The 15,231-nt window shown below is 53.3% G+C and overlaps 1 protein-coding gene across 11 annotated transcripts in view; it reads left to right on the top strand.

The window, feature by feature from the left end:
• NF2 (NF2, moesin-ezrin-radixin like (MERLIN) tumor suppressor) overlaps window positions 1-14,889 on the top strand; it is a 49,531-nt gene extending 34,642 nt beyond the window's left edge. For 2 of the 11 annotated variants that reach the window (XM_056333948.1, XM_056333897.1), the window contains 3 exons: window positions 808-938; window positions 2,781-2,940; window positions 3,483-4,749. In XM_056333948.1, the coding sequence (XP_056189923.1) occupies window positions 808-938; window positions 2,781-2,940; window positions 3,483-3,542 (351 nt within the window). In that variant the 3' untranslated portion in view covers window positions 3,543-4,749. The other 9 variants (XR_008821141.1, XR_008821142.1, XM_056333939.1 and 6 more) reach the window with 9 other exon arrangements.
• Window positions 14,890-15,231: the final 342 nt, after the last annotated feature.

Here is a 15,231-nt window from a genome sequence, read left to right as displayed (position 1 = left end):
TCAGTGCATCTCTGTGGACCTTACTGAAATTGCATCCCAAGTTAACTCTTGGGGTTATGTTGTTCTTTGCTCAGGCTTTGGGGAGCAGTGGAGTGCAGGACTCTGCTGTCATACAGGGTCTTGCATTGCCCCTGTTCACAGCTTGCACTTTTAAAATCTGCTTTAATGTTAAATAGCTGTCAGATGTCTCCCAAGAGGTAGTGTCTGTCCAGCTTTGATTTCAGTGGCATAGCAGTGGTAACACCTCTGTTTTACCAAGTTTTGTCAATAGATTTTGAAGGCAGGTGGTGTTTTGTTTCCTCTTTACCACTGCAAAGAGTGGGGTCCCGGAGGAGCATTAACTCTAAACTGAAGAATAAATTGGGAATGGAGCAAGGGGGTCTTCAGGCTGGTCTTGTGCTTGGGGCACTGGGCTTGTTCACTGCTCTGTTTCCACCTTCTGTGTTAGAAGATCACCAGCTGAAAAAGAGCTTTGTAATCTACTCTCCAGAAATTTTAAGGCTGGTTCAGACAAATGGGATTGTGGGCTGTGTTGCACCAGGAATACATGCGCCCCTTCCCTTTTCCCATGCAAATGACAAGATCTCTCCAGTTCAATGCCACTGCATGGTAAAATACACCCAACTCCAAGGAGAGTGTCTTGTTACCTGTGTGAGTAGCAGATCAGGACCTTATTACAGCATTAGTAAGTAGCACCTTATACTGCATGCTTAGGTGTTGCTCTGATTTTACCTCTGTGTTACAGAACATTTGCTATCGGAATGCTCGTGTGGCCAAAAATGATTCATTTGTACTCTCTCTCTTTAGCAGTCCGTGAACTCAAGTACGACAGCATTGCCTACTGACCTGTCAAGCTTCAACCTCATCAGCGAGAGCCTGTCCTTTGACTTCAAGGATACGGACATGAAGAGGCTTTCAATGGAAATTGAGAAAGAAAAGTATGTGGCATGCATCCAGTCGGTGCTGGGGCTGGGATTTGCGCTCGGTTGCAGTGGGAGGAATCGCACCAGGGCTGAATTTAACTTTTACGTTCCAGACGAGTACCGATGTGAGGTGAAAGGGACCAAAGTCTTACGGATTCACATTTAGCAGGTCATTAGTAGCTCTGCCCAGAACATGATGTACCTACTGGTCGCCCATTTCTCCGGGTGGGGACCAGGTGTCGCAGATGCAGGTGTACTGCCTGCTCAAAGGCGAGTTTAAGCACGCTGAGCCCTGCACCAGTCAGTTCCTCTCTGTGTGGTTCACCTGGCTCTTGCTTAGGCTCGAATTATTTGCGTTGGTAGTAAGAATTAACAGCAGTCTGACTGCTGGTGCAGTAAGCTGTTGCAGACTGGTGCTTGTGCGTTTGCAGTGTGTCCAGAGAATGTGAAGACAGCTGGAGTGAGTGCTAAGGTCCCGCGTTAGGGCTTTAACCCCTTTTTCTTGGAATCTGTGTCATGTTTCTATATAAAAAGTGTGCGCAAGCGAGTTTGGATGCGATTATGAGCTTTGATCTTTTGTTTTCCTGAGGGTGTAAGTGTAGCCTTCAAAATTACAAATTTAGCAGAAATCAAAGCAGATCAGATTTTAATCTCTATAGTAATAATGTGCTTTGTTCATTGATTGGGTAGTAGATCAAAGCTAGAAGGGCTCTGCCATAGCACTCCAGCCAAAACTTCCTGGGGCTGCAGTGAAGTGCCCGCAGATCCCGGAATGTGGTTTATTTTGTCTCTGCTCAGTACCCTCTCCCATGTATGAAATAACAGACCACCATGCTAGAGACAGACCTTAAAAACTTTTCCTAAAGCTAGAAGGAAAAAGAAGCTGAAAATAACGGGATAATTCCTCGTTCTGTACCCAGGTTGCTAACTAGGTCATCCTGCTCTCCTAAGCAGGAAGAGCTTGGCTCTGCCAAATGCTGAAAGCAATAGCATGCTTTTGCTGACTTCTCCAGCTCTGTTCTTCCTTGGATGCTGAGATGAACCTCGCTACAAATTTTGGCCCCCTGAAAGGGTTCTTGTTAGTCTGCTGGTGCTATGACCTGTGTCTTGGTGTTTAATCGCAAGTACAAGGCTGGCATGGTATGATTTCTATTTTTATTTTAATTATTTTTTTTTATTTTCTCTCTACTCTAGTCGATGCTTCATTGTGGAAGGCAGTTAGGGCCAAGTCCTGGGAATGGCTGGGTTTGTGGGTTTTGGTTTGGGTTTTTTTCTCCCTTTCTTTTTTTGGGAGACATTTCTCTCCCCTAGGGATGCTGTGTGCTAAAAGAGACCTGATATTTTGGGAGCAGTGCTTGCTCCCACATGGTTTACAAGCTAAATCCTCTAAAACATGGGAAGTCAGTATATCAGGGTGCTTCCATACCGGAAGGATTTGTGCCTTTGAGTTTTTGAGCTGCGTTTGAAGAGAGGGTGCAGTGGCGTAGAGCAGAGCTGCTTAAACTGCTATCTTGTAGACTGAAACTGTGTAGTGTTAACCTAAATCATGGTGCAGCTTCACTCAGAAATGGGGAGACATACAAACATCCAGCAGCTCCAGCTTGGCTTTGTTTTTTTTATAGTAATGTAACTTACAGTTTTGTTCTTGGGTCGGCTGCCTGGGTCCTCTTTCTAATAACCAACAAATCATTGCTCAGAGTAGTTTACTGTGTGCTGTAAATTAATGTTGCCAGTTCCACACACTAGAAATAATGAAGGTAAGGTTTTTCTGTTACAATTTCATTATTGGCTGCCATGATATCATGAAACCACGTGCGGCTGACCAGTACTAACCCAGGACTTTTTTGTGTGTGCTAGGGTAGAGTACATGGAGAAAAGCAAGCACCTGCAAGAGCAGCTGAATGAGCTGAAGACAGAAATTGAGGCACTGAAGCTGAAGGAGAGAGAGACAGCTCTGGATATATTGCACAACGAGAATGCCAGCCGAGGCAACAGCAAGCACAACACTATTAAAAAGGTATCAGAGGGCTCCAGTTTGTATCTCACCTGATGAAATCCTTTAAAAACAACGACAAAATAACCCTTCCATTTGGTTTACCTTTTGCACAAGTTGTTACAATAAAATTGTTTGATCTAGGCTTTCTTCCCCAGCTGCTTAGCTTTTAATCAGGGTGCAGAGAATTTCGGCTTCTGCTGGTCCTGGCTTATATATGCCACAACCAAGCCTTGTCTCCTCAGTGCTGTGTGAAGGGATGCAAAGGTCTCAAGGTTTGAAGGTCTTGCTGAATCTTACAAAAGCTGTACAGGGATGCTGTTAGAAGGAATCTGCTACCCTAGTGACCCCAGGAACAGGAAAAGCCCTATCTGCCTATTGCAGCCATTCCCTACAGGCATTACAAGGAAGCAGCATTGAGCTTGTCTGGTGAATACTAAGGGCAAAAATACTCCTGACTTATGGACTCCCAGTAGAAAAAGCCAAAAGCCTCATCCTCTCTTTTAATGTGTTCTCAAGTAACCTGTAGTGCAGCTTCGAATACTAACGGTAAAATTTCTTGCTAGCAGGGTGTGTGTGAAATGTCTGCTCCCTGTGCTGTGGACCCTGGAACCACCTGCCTCTAGAAATGCGGTTGAGATGACCAACTTCGCCCAAAAGTTAGGATGGCTGGGTCTGCTAGCCCGGGGGTCACACCTGAAAGGTCACAACAAAGCCCGTTCTTTATTTCTACATCCTGACCTTTTCCTTTGCTTAGTAGCTCTGCTGTTCTCCCAGCTGGGCCTAGCGTAACGAGGGGCTGGGGGCACATCCGTAATTGGTATGCTGGGATGTAGTGGTCAGCCCCACTCATCTGCAAAGGCTTTTACACCGCAAAAGCTTTTACCCAGCTGGCTTTCTGCTAGCAGCTGTTCTTGTGAAGGATTTGGAAATCTGTATGGCAAGGGATGCAGGCTGTGGTAACTACTCCAGGTTTTAAAATGAAATCCTTCTTTCTTTACTACTCCCAGCTGAGAGTTACATCTGAAAGGATTTAAAGATACTGGTTCATGCCAAATTTCCTGGCTGGCAATTTATGATCACTGAATTGGGGCAGGGAAATGAATCTAGTGGGTCTCGCTTCCTCGTTTCCCTGTGTTAGCCCTGAGCTATTCAGGTTCCTGTCCCACCAGAACAGAGAAAATAAAAAATCTTCACAGGCCCTTTTGTCATTATAGAATCCGAAGACATTTCTGCTCCCAGTAGGTTTTGTTAGGTTTTGTCTCTGCTCAGAGTCCTCAGTTTAAACGGAAAATGTTAAATTTTCACTTCTGACAGAGACAAATTCATAGAGAGCTGATGGTCCCATTTGTCTCACTTAAAGAAGGTGGCTGGGCAACCATTTCGATGTCTTCTCAGGGCTTATCGCTGTAATTGGGACTATGCGGTCAGTCTTCGTTCCTTTGAAGCTGGAGTCTTGTCCTGTCCCCTCCCTCCAAGAGGGAACCGAGGCTGCACAGCTCCTACATCTTAGCTGGAGGAGCAAAGGTTTTTAACTAATAGTCTATTAGTGGAGCACATCAGAATAAAATTACAGACTGCTTTTGTTCCTGTCGCCAGGAGGTCAGGAGAACTTTTGTCTTTGCAGTTGTGATGGCGAGGAAAATGCAAGACAAGACACTGGAAATGGGGTAGCAGTTAGGCAATACTTAAATAATACCAAACCTCTGCCCCACCTGGAAGCCGCTGATCACTTCAGCACTCCAGGCAAACTGTACAGATTGCACAAATGACCTGACATTACTCGTATGACAGAGGATTTTTTTTGTTGTTGTTGTTCATTTTATTTTGCTGGTTTAGCCTCAAGCCCAGGGCAGAAGACCTATCTGCATTTGAGACTTCAAAGTAGGTTATTCCAAGGTACTCTGCGTGGGGTGATGGGATCACTGGCTGTAATACTAACCCGTGCATGAGCTTGCCTGCAATATGCACTGCTCTAGCCAGCTCCCATTGCTGGCACGCTGACAGCGCTCCTTCCACGCCACAGCAGGGTGCGGTGCTGGTGACACCAGGCTTGCCACCCGCGGCGCAGCACCCTGCCCGTCCCTGCGGTGAACCCGTGCAGCATGTCGCAGGCAGCCGCCCTGCCTGGCTCTCGCTTCCTTGGTAGTGTTCACAGTGTCTCTGCGTTCATTTTTGCACCTGGTCCTCCGTGCTGGGAAGCATCTTTCTTGGCAGAAGTTGAGTTGACAACATCAGTGGGGGAGTGCAGGCGTAGATGCCTAAATAATTAAGCATGCCTGTGTTTGCTCTGCTGCCACTGGCTGGGAATCTATTGGAGGTGCAGGGTGGCCTTTGAAGATGTCTTTAATGAAGTAAGCCAGGAGCTTCCCCCTTGTTTGCTGCAGAAAGAAATACAGGATTAAAAAAAAAAACCACACCAGCCAACCACACAAAACCCATCAACTCTTTGCTGCCAAAACTGTCATAACAGGCTAAAAATGTGCACCTCCGTCTTGGAGCAGAACAGCACGTGGACACGTTATCAGCGTCTGCCTGTTTGAGAAGTGTCACAGGAAGGTAAAGCAGACTGTCGAGGACAGCCAGTGTCTGCAGGTAGCTTTTGGGCAAGGCTGCAGCTGGGGGTGGTCCAGGGAGACTGTGCTGAAGGGTCACCCTCACACCCAGGGACACTGGCTGTCCTTCCTGCCTGCGATGCCTCTGCCTGTCCCCTGCCTCCTTCAGCACGCCAGCGACTCCCGCTCTGTTAGTGCCATGTCTCTTCTTTCCAGAGCCTGCTTTCCTCCGAGGATTTGCCCTCAGTCTGCAGGCTGGGTGTGTGCAGAGCATCTACTCCCTCCTTTGGGAGGATGAGTTTGGGGAAGCTTTCTTGCTCTTTACTTGACCCTGGTTCTTGCACACTCACAGGGTTTTAGCGAGTTTGGAGTGGTAGCGCTAAAGGGAAGAAATGGCACGGATGCAGTGGTAACAGTACTCGTGACAGCGGGTAGCAAACCTGGCGGTAAGCACCTTTGGAAAAGGCTTTCGTTAAAAGTTACTCTGAGGGCTTGCACAGCCCTGCCTGCATGGTGGGCGCATACAGCCAACGGTGGAGCAATTTCGCAGCGCCTCTGGAGCTCTTTAGCAGAGGCAGGAGGATGCTTTAGATGCAGACTTCTCCCTGGCTGGTACCCAGAAGCGATCAGCACAGGTTTGTGCTGTTCTTGAATGGACCAGCCCTTTCAAGGCTGCAGGCAGTGCTGTAAATCACTCGGGTCAGGGGTTTGTGCCAGCTGCAGGTTGTTCCCAAGACAGGCTGCTCTCATTGTTAAGCATTTCCTTGGGGAAGAGACTAAAACGAGGGATGACCCTGTAGGTCTGGGCCACCTTGGGGGAGGCATTGTATGTGTCTTTGGGGTTGAAACCCGCTGTCCCGTCCCGACTGGCTTGAAGAACACCTTGGCAGGTGAAACTGGGGCAAAATCCACTTGCAGCCACAGCATGAGGAAGTGAAATGAAGCCCTGGCAGTTTGTGAAAAGACTAATCCAGCAGCTGGGAGAGATTTGGTGCCTGGGAGGAGCCCCCATAATTAAACCAGATGCACAGCAAGTGCTGCGGTGTGACCTCTGGGTTTTGTTGCCTGCCTTTGAAGACGCCTGCTAAGTTTTTCATGTTTAATTACGTGGTTAACATGCTAATCCTTTTTTATGAGCTCTGTGGGCACAGCACAAGCACCTCATCTGGAAACTGATTTCCCTTCTCTGTAGTGCTCTCCACTGTGGGCTGGCACTCCTGACTCCAGCTGGCTCAGCTTCAGGAGGGTTTGCCACTTAGGCTATGGTAGAAGATGAAAAAACCCCCACTTTTTCCTTGCATCCTCCAGTGTAGGAAGGCTCCCAGGACAGACTGCTGCTCTAAAACACAATTGGGTCTTTCATTCCAGTTGCTTTCTTCTTGCACAGTCATGCTTATTTACTGTGATTTAAGCCCTTTGAAGTATCCAGGCAAGGAGCAAATCTTCACGCCTGTTCCCAGACAAGCAGCTTTGTCCTTCAGCAGTGCTCCGGTGCTTCGGCAGGCAGGCTTGGCCTTTCCCCGCCAGGCTCTCACGTGGCTCTCGGCTTTTTCTCAGGCACAGCATTTCTCTGGGCTTGAGCTTATTCCTTGGGGCCAGCACTGCTGGAGCCCACAGGGATTGTGCGGACGGTGGTGGTGTGCTGACCATGCCCTTGCTGGCTTCTCTCCTGGCTGATCCTGGTTGTGGTGCAGTGTTGCCCTCGACTCAGGTAATGCAAGAATTTTTCTTAATCATTGAGGCGCTTGGGGTTTGGATAAGCTACTTCAGATCTGCTTGTTGATCACCAGTAGACTAGCCTGGGCTTCCATCATCACTGGGCCGTGAACAGTCATGTTTTACCACGTTCCTACGGACACAGCATCATCCCCTTCCGGTTTAGGCAGTGAGCAGCTCCTGGCTGCCGAGCATGGAGCTGTGAGTGAGGCGAAGTGGGCTTCTGCAGGTTGTCTTCACTCCTCCCACCTTCAAGATATGCTGTGGTCTGTTTTGTACAGCAGTGTAAGGACACTGGTGAGTTAGTGATGGTCACTGCTGTCTGAGTCTCTCATGATGCAGATACAAAGCTGCTGTGCCACCACCAAATGTCACGAAGCTACTTCATCATCTGGACAGGCTGAAGGTTTTTGGGAGGTTGGCACTGGGGCAGACAGCTTCCCTCTGTCCATTTTCCAGCTATGCCTGGCTAGCATCTTGCTAGGGATCACTGAACAGTGTCTCTCGAGGACTTCAGCAAATCTTGTGGGGTTTCTGTCATCTCTCGGGGACTCCCTTCCTTACCTCTCCCCTTCTGGGACCTGCAGACTCCCCTGCGTGAAATGGGTTTGCTTTGCTCCAGTGGTTTGCTGGGGAGATGGAGGCTATTACTGCGCCTCGGGAGCTTTATGCTGTGGAGGGAGGGGACCAGCACCAGAAATACTTCTGCTCTGGGAAGGGCAGAAGAAGGGAGCCTGCGTGGTACAGAGCAGGCTGAGCTGCAAGCAGGTGGGTCTGTCCTTCCTTGTGCATCCTGTGACAGCCTGGACATGGATGAGGTGCTCTTTAGTCTGATGCAGAACTGCAGTGTTGCCGTGGCATAGCTCTATAATCTGCTCCCCCCAGAAGAGGGAAAGGCTGTGTGCCGCAGAGCAGGCATGCGACCAGCAAGAGACTTCCCAGGAAAAGCAGCACCAGCATTTCCCATCCCCTTGGGAGCTGTGAGGGTAGAGAGAAAAGATGAGGAAGGATGCTGGCTTCTTGCCCTACCTGGCACCTGGCTAGGATGCTGGCAAGAGCCAGGAGATACCGGTGAGCAGAACAGCTCCAGACACCTCTGGGCACACGTTTTTCCGAGTGCAAGAGGAGATGGAGGTGCATCCCACATGGGTCTTGCCCGTGTGCGTGCGAGCCCGTGTCCCTGCTAGCTTCGTTTTCTTCCTGCCCTGGTTCTCTTCGGAGCTGGGAAGTGAAACTCCCTGGCAGCTAAACTGGGACACGGCAGCCTCCTTTCCTTGTTTACGAGGAGCAAAAGGAAACTAGGAAACGTCAAGCCTATCAGCTATTTTTGTGGCAGCCTTTGAAAAGTGTTTCCTTCAAATGGAATGTCATCTTCTTTCTTTTAAACGCACTCATCAAAGCATTGGAGGCCGGGGGAAAGTTGTGCTTAAGAGAGAATAAACGGCAGCGTGGGAGTAAGAAAGAAATGGTGAGGTGGGGACTGGAAAGGGGGTGAGGAGGGAAAAATAGGAAGGTTTTGGTTTCAAAAGTAAATGTGGGAATTGGAAGGTCCACCTGGCCAGTGGGGACTGGGTAGTAGGCAGGGAGGGAGAAAGATGTTCAGGGGAGTGGGGGTGGAATGAAGAGGAGTTATTGTATGCAGCACCGGGTGACGATGTAGCAGGGGACCATAGAAGTCCCTCCCAGCAGCAGGAAGACATCCCTGGCATCGCATGGGGTGAGGGGGTGCTGCATGGATCATCCTCTCCTTCAGCCTTGCCGTGCTGCAGGATAAACAAGGAAATAGCAAGGAAGTGAGAAATTTTAAACCTCTCCCTGTTCTTTGGGACCTGGGAGGATGGTGGAAGGTTGATGTGATTTGCAGCCCCCTTCTCCTGCCCGTGGCCCACCTCCAGTGTGTGGGGAGAGCACCAGCTCTCTAGGGCTCGCTGGGAGCCCCAGGCAGTTTTCTCTCTATTCGGTTTGCCTGGCCAGCAGAAGTTATGTGCCTGCAGTTACTGGATTAGCCGCTCTAAACTGTGTTTGGCTATGAGGAACTTATTGGGTTGCTTTTGTTTGTTTGTTTATCTTAAATCAAATCAGTCCAGCAGCGCTGGGTGAAAGCAGAGCTCAGCGGAACCCCAGCACAGGAATGCAGGGAGTGGGACTCTTTTCCTTTCTCATATCTTGATTCATTTGAGCTCTGGCTGCTTAATTGCGCTCCCTCTCTCTCTCTAAATTTTCTTTGATGGCTCTGGTAGGGCATTGTGGAGCCCACCCTCCCTCCCGCAGGAAGGAGATTATCATAATACTGCTTGTAAATCAATTTTTTTCCCTTCTCTGCACTGACGAGAATGTAACTTGCTCTTAATCACTCTGCCTCGCCTGCACAACGTTACAGTACGGGGATCTATGTTCCTCCTTGCCTGGCTGGGCAAAGGGGAGGCAGAGGGTGCAGAGAGTTTGCAGGGGTGCTGGAAGCCACCTTGGGGCTTTCCCCCAGCAGATGGTGGAGAGGCTGGAGCAGGGCTGTGCTGTCCTCGCCGGCTGCTCTCCTCTTTGCTTTCATGTTCTGGTGCAGAAAAAGAGCAAAACCCATTGCTCCCTGCGTGAGGGAGTGGGATTTCCCTGCAAAGAGCTGTCTGGGGCTTTTGCAGCCGAAAGGAGGTGGGAAGCGAGCTTGCCTGCAGGACTCCCCGCGCCCACCCGCTTCCGCAGGCTCTCCGTGTACCCCTGCAGCGCTGGGTGGGATGAGTCAGGCTGCCGTGGGGCTTGCTGCCCTGGGAGCTTCCCTTGGCTCTGCCCGTCTTCATCCAGTGGATCCCTTGGGTTTTGGCGTGCCGCAGCCGTACCATGCTCGTTGTCAAGACCGCACCACCGACCAGTGGCAGGGCTTTTCTGCTGCCTCACCCGAGTGCTGCCTGCGATGGGAGCAAGGATAGCCCTGGCTGTAATTGCTCAACAACCAGAAAAAAACAAGAATAAAAAGAAAGAAAAAGGGGAGAGGGGGAGTTTTCCTTCCAGGCACAGCAGAGCAACAGTGGTGGAGAGTCAGTGTGCAGTAAAGAGCAATCTTAATTTCCTCTCTGTTTATTCCTATGCCTGACTGATCAGATGTGAGAAGGCAGCTACCTTAGAGCTGCTGGGCAGCTGTGATTCCCAGTGATTCCCAGTGCTGGTGGCTGCCAGAGGTGCCCTCGCTGCAGGGGTTGTGGAGGCAGAGCAGCCTGAAGTTGCTGGCCCCTTCCTCTGCTCAAACCACCACCCAGGTCTTAGCAATAACCCAGCTCCTGCTAATGAGAAATATGCCAGCTGTGCCTGCATCCTGCTCCTGTGATGCTTTCTTAATGCCCTTCAGGTTCCTGGGGAGAAAGACAGCCAGAGGCTCCTCTTCAGGGAGCCTAAATGGGAAGAAATCGTCCTGCCCCGGTGCCAGCACTGCACGAGCCCTCTGGCTTTCTCAGAAACAGCCAGAGCGCAGCAAAGGGGTGGTGAGCGGTGTGGGGGTGCCTCTGCGTGGCCAGAGTGGAGCTGGCAGTGTGGATGCTCTCCTTGCCACAACTGAAATCCCTGTGGTCTTTGCCTTTCAGATGGGAAAATCTGGCCACAGCTGTGTGCCACTGAGCCACAGGGCATGGCCCTCTTGGGAAGTCAGTGCTCCCACCTCTCTGTGGACCCCCATCTCATCAAGACCCATCTTTGCTGGTGCTCCCTGTATGCCCACAGCTGGGCTGCTCTTCCCATGCCTCGGTTTCCCTCAGGATAGGTAAAAACCCCCGACATCAAGCATCTCGGGGAGCCTTTGAAAGGCAGAGATGAGAGCCCCTGGTGAAAGAGCAGGGCTGCATCTCTTCTTTCTCCTTGTGCCTGTGCTGGATGCCCTCGGAGCTGTGCCTCCGCGTGCTTCCCCTGGCACTGCAGCAGCATTTGCTCAGGAAGGCACAGCTTTGGGCACAGAGGCTGCTGTCTGAGCCGTGCTTTGAGGTTCCCCAGGCCCGCAAAAATGCGTGGGGGATTAATGGAGAGCTGTGTGTAGCTAAAGGCGGAGAGCAGACTCAAAATAGTCAAATCTGCCTTACAAGCCTGGGGGAAACATCTTCCCTCTCTGCCTCATCAGCGGTTGTAGCTGCCTCCTTGTCGGAGCACAGAGTTTGCTGGGGGTGACCTGGGAGGCATCTCCCCTCGCTGTGCTTTAATGGAGAGCAGTGTGAGCTGCTGCGGGCTGGGGAGGTGGTGGGATGCTTTGATTCACCATCCAGCTTGCAGAAGAGATGACTTTGGTGGCGGGGTGTTAGGAAGGAGGTAGCTGGCAGGTAGATGTTCCTCCCTGGGGGTGTCTGGCCTCTCAGAGGTCTCATCAGGTGAAACAGGAAAGTGAAGCTGCCCCATTTGGGGCTGTGGTGGGCAGACGGGCTCCGATGTGAGCCCTGGCACTCACACAAACCTGTGGGGCTGTTCAGCCTCAGCCACCCCTCTCCAGCCCTGTGACACCCCCACTGACCCCGCCCTTCCGTGCCATGGGACCGCAGTCCCGTCATGCCAGCTCATTGCTGCTGGAGGCAGCAACCCTGCTCAAAGGGGAGAACCACGCTGCGCGCCGTGCTGGCTGCTCAGGTGTTATGCACCAAATCCTCCGGCCTGTGACCCAGCCAGGTGCCCGCTTGGGATCGCAGGCGGGATTTCTGCTGGAGGAGCTGAAACGAAGCCTGCGCTGGGGCCATCGGTGGGGCTGGCAGCAGGCTGGGGCTGCCTGCTCTTCCCCCCCCTCCAGCCTTGAAAGGGGCAAAGAGCTGCCCAGAGCACACAGAGCCCCCGTCCCGTCTCATCCGCCCTCCATCCAGCTCTGGAGGGGATGCTGGAGGAGCAGAGGGATGCTAAGGAGGAGGAGAGCCAGCCCTGGCCTGGGAGCTGCTGCCAGCAAAGGGTATTAAGCCCCTGCAGAAATTTCCTCTGCAATACAGCTTTTTTCAGAATGGCATTAGAGCTGTGAAGGAATTACTGAGGAAAGGCCGTGGGGGGAAGCAGGGAGGGGAAAGCGCTTGGCAGCTCCGTCGCAGGGCTTAACTCACTGTAACGGGATCCGAGGATTCCTGTTTCAGCAAAACCGGCGTCCCCGGCGGGAGGCACCGCTGCTTAATCCAGCTGAAACGAAGCCCTCGCCATCAGCTGCCTGGTTTGGCAAAGTCTTGCGGTGATTCAGCAGCTGGGTGGAATGTGGCACTTCTCCCACCACGCTCCTTTGGGTGGTTATCTGTAAATCCTGCGATTTCCTCCTCGCCGCGGAGGGCGTTTCTTTCATCTCTGGTTTGGCCCATTAGAAAATGGGCTTACGGTCCCTCCGTGAAGTATTATTTTTCAGATAGGCTTGCTACCGCCATGGAAAGCTTTTCTGGGCTGGGTTTCTATGTCCTATAGAGCCTCGGCTCCAGGGACACAGTCCTGCAAGCCAGGGCTCTCCGGCTTCGTCCGGCGGGGTGGGGGGAGCAGGTCTGGGGTGAGGTCCCAGGGCAGGGGGGTGGCGTCAGCCCCACGCAGGTGCTGGGCTGGTGGTGCTGAGCCACATTGTGGCTGCTGGGACCATGCTGGGCATGCACACTCATCCCATCCAGGGCGGTGGGTTGGGGTTGGACGTGAGCAGAGGATGGTCCCTAACTGGTGACAGGTTACGTGTACCAGGCTGGCCCAGAGGCTTTGGGAAGTTGTGGCTTTAGGGACAAGCCCGGTTCTCCTTCTGCCCTCAGCTGATGGAGATTGTTTCTCCTCCATCTTTGCAAGAGCCTTGTGTGTTCCCTCACCGCCAGGGCAAGGAAAGGAAGGAGCGTGCTGGCCCCCAGGGGCACAGTCCTACGGCCAGGACTGGCACCTTTGGTCCAGGTTCCTGTTATCCCACAGCCAGAAAGCTGCAGCCAGGCTCATTCTGTTGGTTGCATCTGTGGCCCCTCAGCAGCCTTTGCTTGAGGGGAAGGTGGTGTCGGCAGCAGAGCAGTCACGCTCCCCCAGCCCAGCCTGCCTCCCCTTGCCCTGCGCTTTGCCTTCGGGCTGTGCTTCTTGCGGCCGGGGCTCAGCTGCAGGGCTGCCCGCCGTCCCTGCTTCTGCTGCCCTGGTGTTTTCGGAGGGGCAGAGGCTGGGCTAGGAGGGGAGAAGGGCAATAGCTCCCTCCTGCTCAGCCTGGTGCCCTCCCGGGGAGGGTGAAGCTGGGGCTGGGGGCCTTGGGGAAGGAGGGGGTCAGCCCCATGCCCCTTCAGCCGCCCCTTCTGCTCTCTTGCAGCTCACCCTACAGAGCACCAAGTCCCGCGTGGCCTTCTTCGAGGAGCTCTAGGAAGCGACCAGCCGCTCCACACCGCTGCTGCCTGCCGGCCGGCCCCCCCACCAGCCGGAGCCTCTCCCCCTGGACCAGTGTCCCCAACCAGGGCTGGGGAGCTGGGCATTGCTCCCTGGTCCCCACCGTGGGCTGCCAGCCTCTGCACACCAACGGACTCGGGGCCTTGCTGCCCACAGACTGTGTGTTCTCTAGCTTAGTGTCCATACAGCCTCCTCCCTGCCCCTCTTTTTCCCCTTTTTCCCCTCCACCCCAGCCTTTTTCTTATTTTTCTAGCGTAGTTTTTTGGCTTAGCCCTCCAGGCTCTCCATGGCGTCGGGGCTGCAGCCGTGCCCCCCAGCCCAGCGGCCAGCGGAGTGTGCCAAAGGGTCTCCCTTGGCAGGGATGCCATCCCTCTGGGCTGCCTGCTCCGGCTGGCAGCAGCGTGCCAGCCCTGGAGCCCCGTGCCGGCGGTGCCTGGAGCTCCATTAGGAACACAGAGCATGTCCTAGTGGAGTGCTGTAAATCAGGGGGCCGTCGCGCCGGCTCTCCCAGCGCCCAGCGCAGGCGGGCAGGGAGCAGGATTGCAGCGGCTGCAGGGACCTCGCTCTGTGGGGCTTAGGGCTGCTGCTTCCCTGGGGAGATGAGGCAGGGGCAGGGGGTGGTGAGGAAGGGCTCCTCCTCCTCCTCCTCTCTGCAAGGGATACGGAGCTGAACAGCTAGTGCCAACCAAATGAAACCTTTTTTATCCTGAAAACTGTGACAAACCTGGGCAGCGGGTGGCCAGGGCGTCTCTGGGGGGGGTGGTTGGGGCTGGCTGCCCAGGTCTGGTGCCCCTAACACAGCGTGGGCCCCCCCAGCTCCTCTGAGCCTCCCTTGGGGATGCCGCTACCCGGGCTGAGCCAGGGGCTGCAGTGTCCTGGCAGGTGAGTGCCGGGGCTGCCCGCTCCTGCCTGCCCTCCAGCAGGTGCCTTTGCTCACAGCTCTGACCCCCCCAGCGGCAGCCACGGGGGGCAATGGGGATGCCCTGACCTTTCCTTCGTCTCCGTCCCAAATCCTGCCCTCTGCTTGAGGAGAAACCTCCCTTCCAGCTGCGATTTATCCTTTCATGGAGCTGGTGCTGCGCTGGGGCATCCTCTGATCCCTTTGGGACCCCCAGTTCCTCCTTCCCACAACCTTGCCTGGCCTGCAGCCACACCGGCATTGGCCGGAGGGTCAGCCTGGGACTTGGTGTGTAGTAGATCGTGTCCTGAACCCTTTTTATTTAAAACCGCACTGCCTCAGATCAGCTCCCGGCGCGTGGCTGCAATCCGGGTGGCTGTGGCCTGGCACAGCCGCTTTCCCATTCCCCTGGACTGTTGTACTCAGAAGAAATAGCGGTTTTCTCCTTTGTTTTAATAAAAATTCAAAGCACTAAGAGGGGGAGCTGGGACTTGGTTGGTGTTTCTTCTTTGGGTAAAACCTCGCGAAGCCCTTTGCTGCTGCAGTTAATGGCGGAGGGGGGCGGGGGCGGGGGGTGGTTAACGGGAAGGATGGCTGCGGTCCTGGGATCCCTCTGGCAGCTTCCATGTGCTGGGATGGCTTCCTCGTACCCATCGCTCCGGGGGTCCCCCATCCCTGCTTCCAGCAGGGTGCCCTTCTCCCTCCCAGGCTTTGGGACGCCCTGGGGAGCTGAGCCCTGGTTTTGCCATCCCTGGGGCTCTGCCCGACGCTGCCTGATCTCAGCCTGCCTGCAATAAATAAACAACGCGCTGCATTGACCTCAAT

The sequence above is a fragment of the Falco biarmicus genome, chromosome 1 (assembly GCF_023638135.1).
Source record: "Falco biarmicus isolate bFalBia1 chromosome 1, bFalBia1.pri, whole genome shotgun sequence".
NCBI lineage: Eukaryota > Metazoa > Chordata > Aves > Falconiformes > Falconidae > Falco > Falco biarmicus.
The sequence above is the reverse complement of the archived record's forward strand: the minus strand, read 5'-3'. Positions and strand labels throughout refer to the sequence as shown.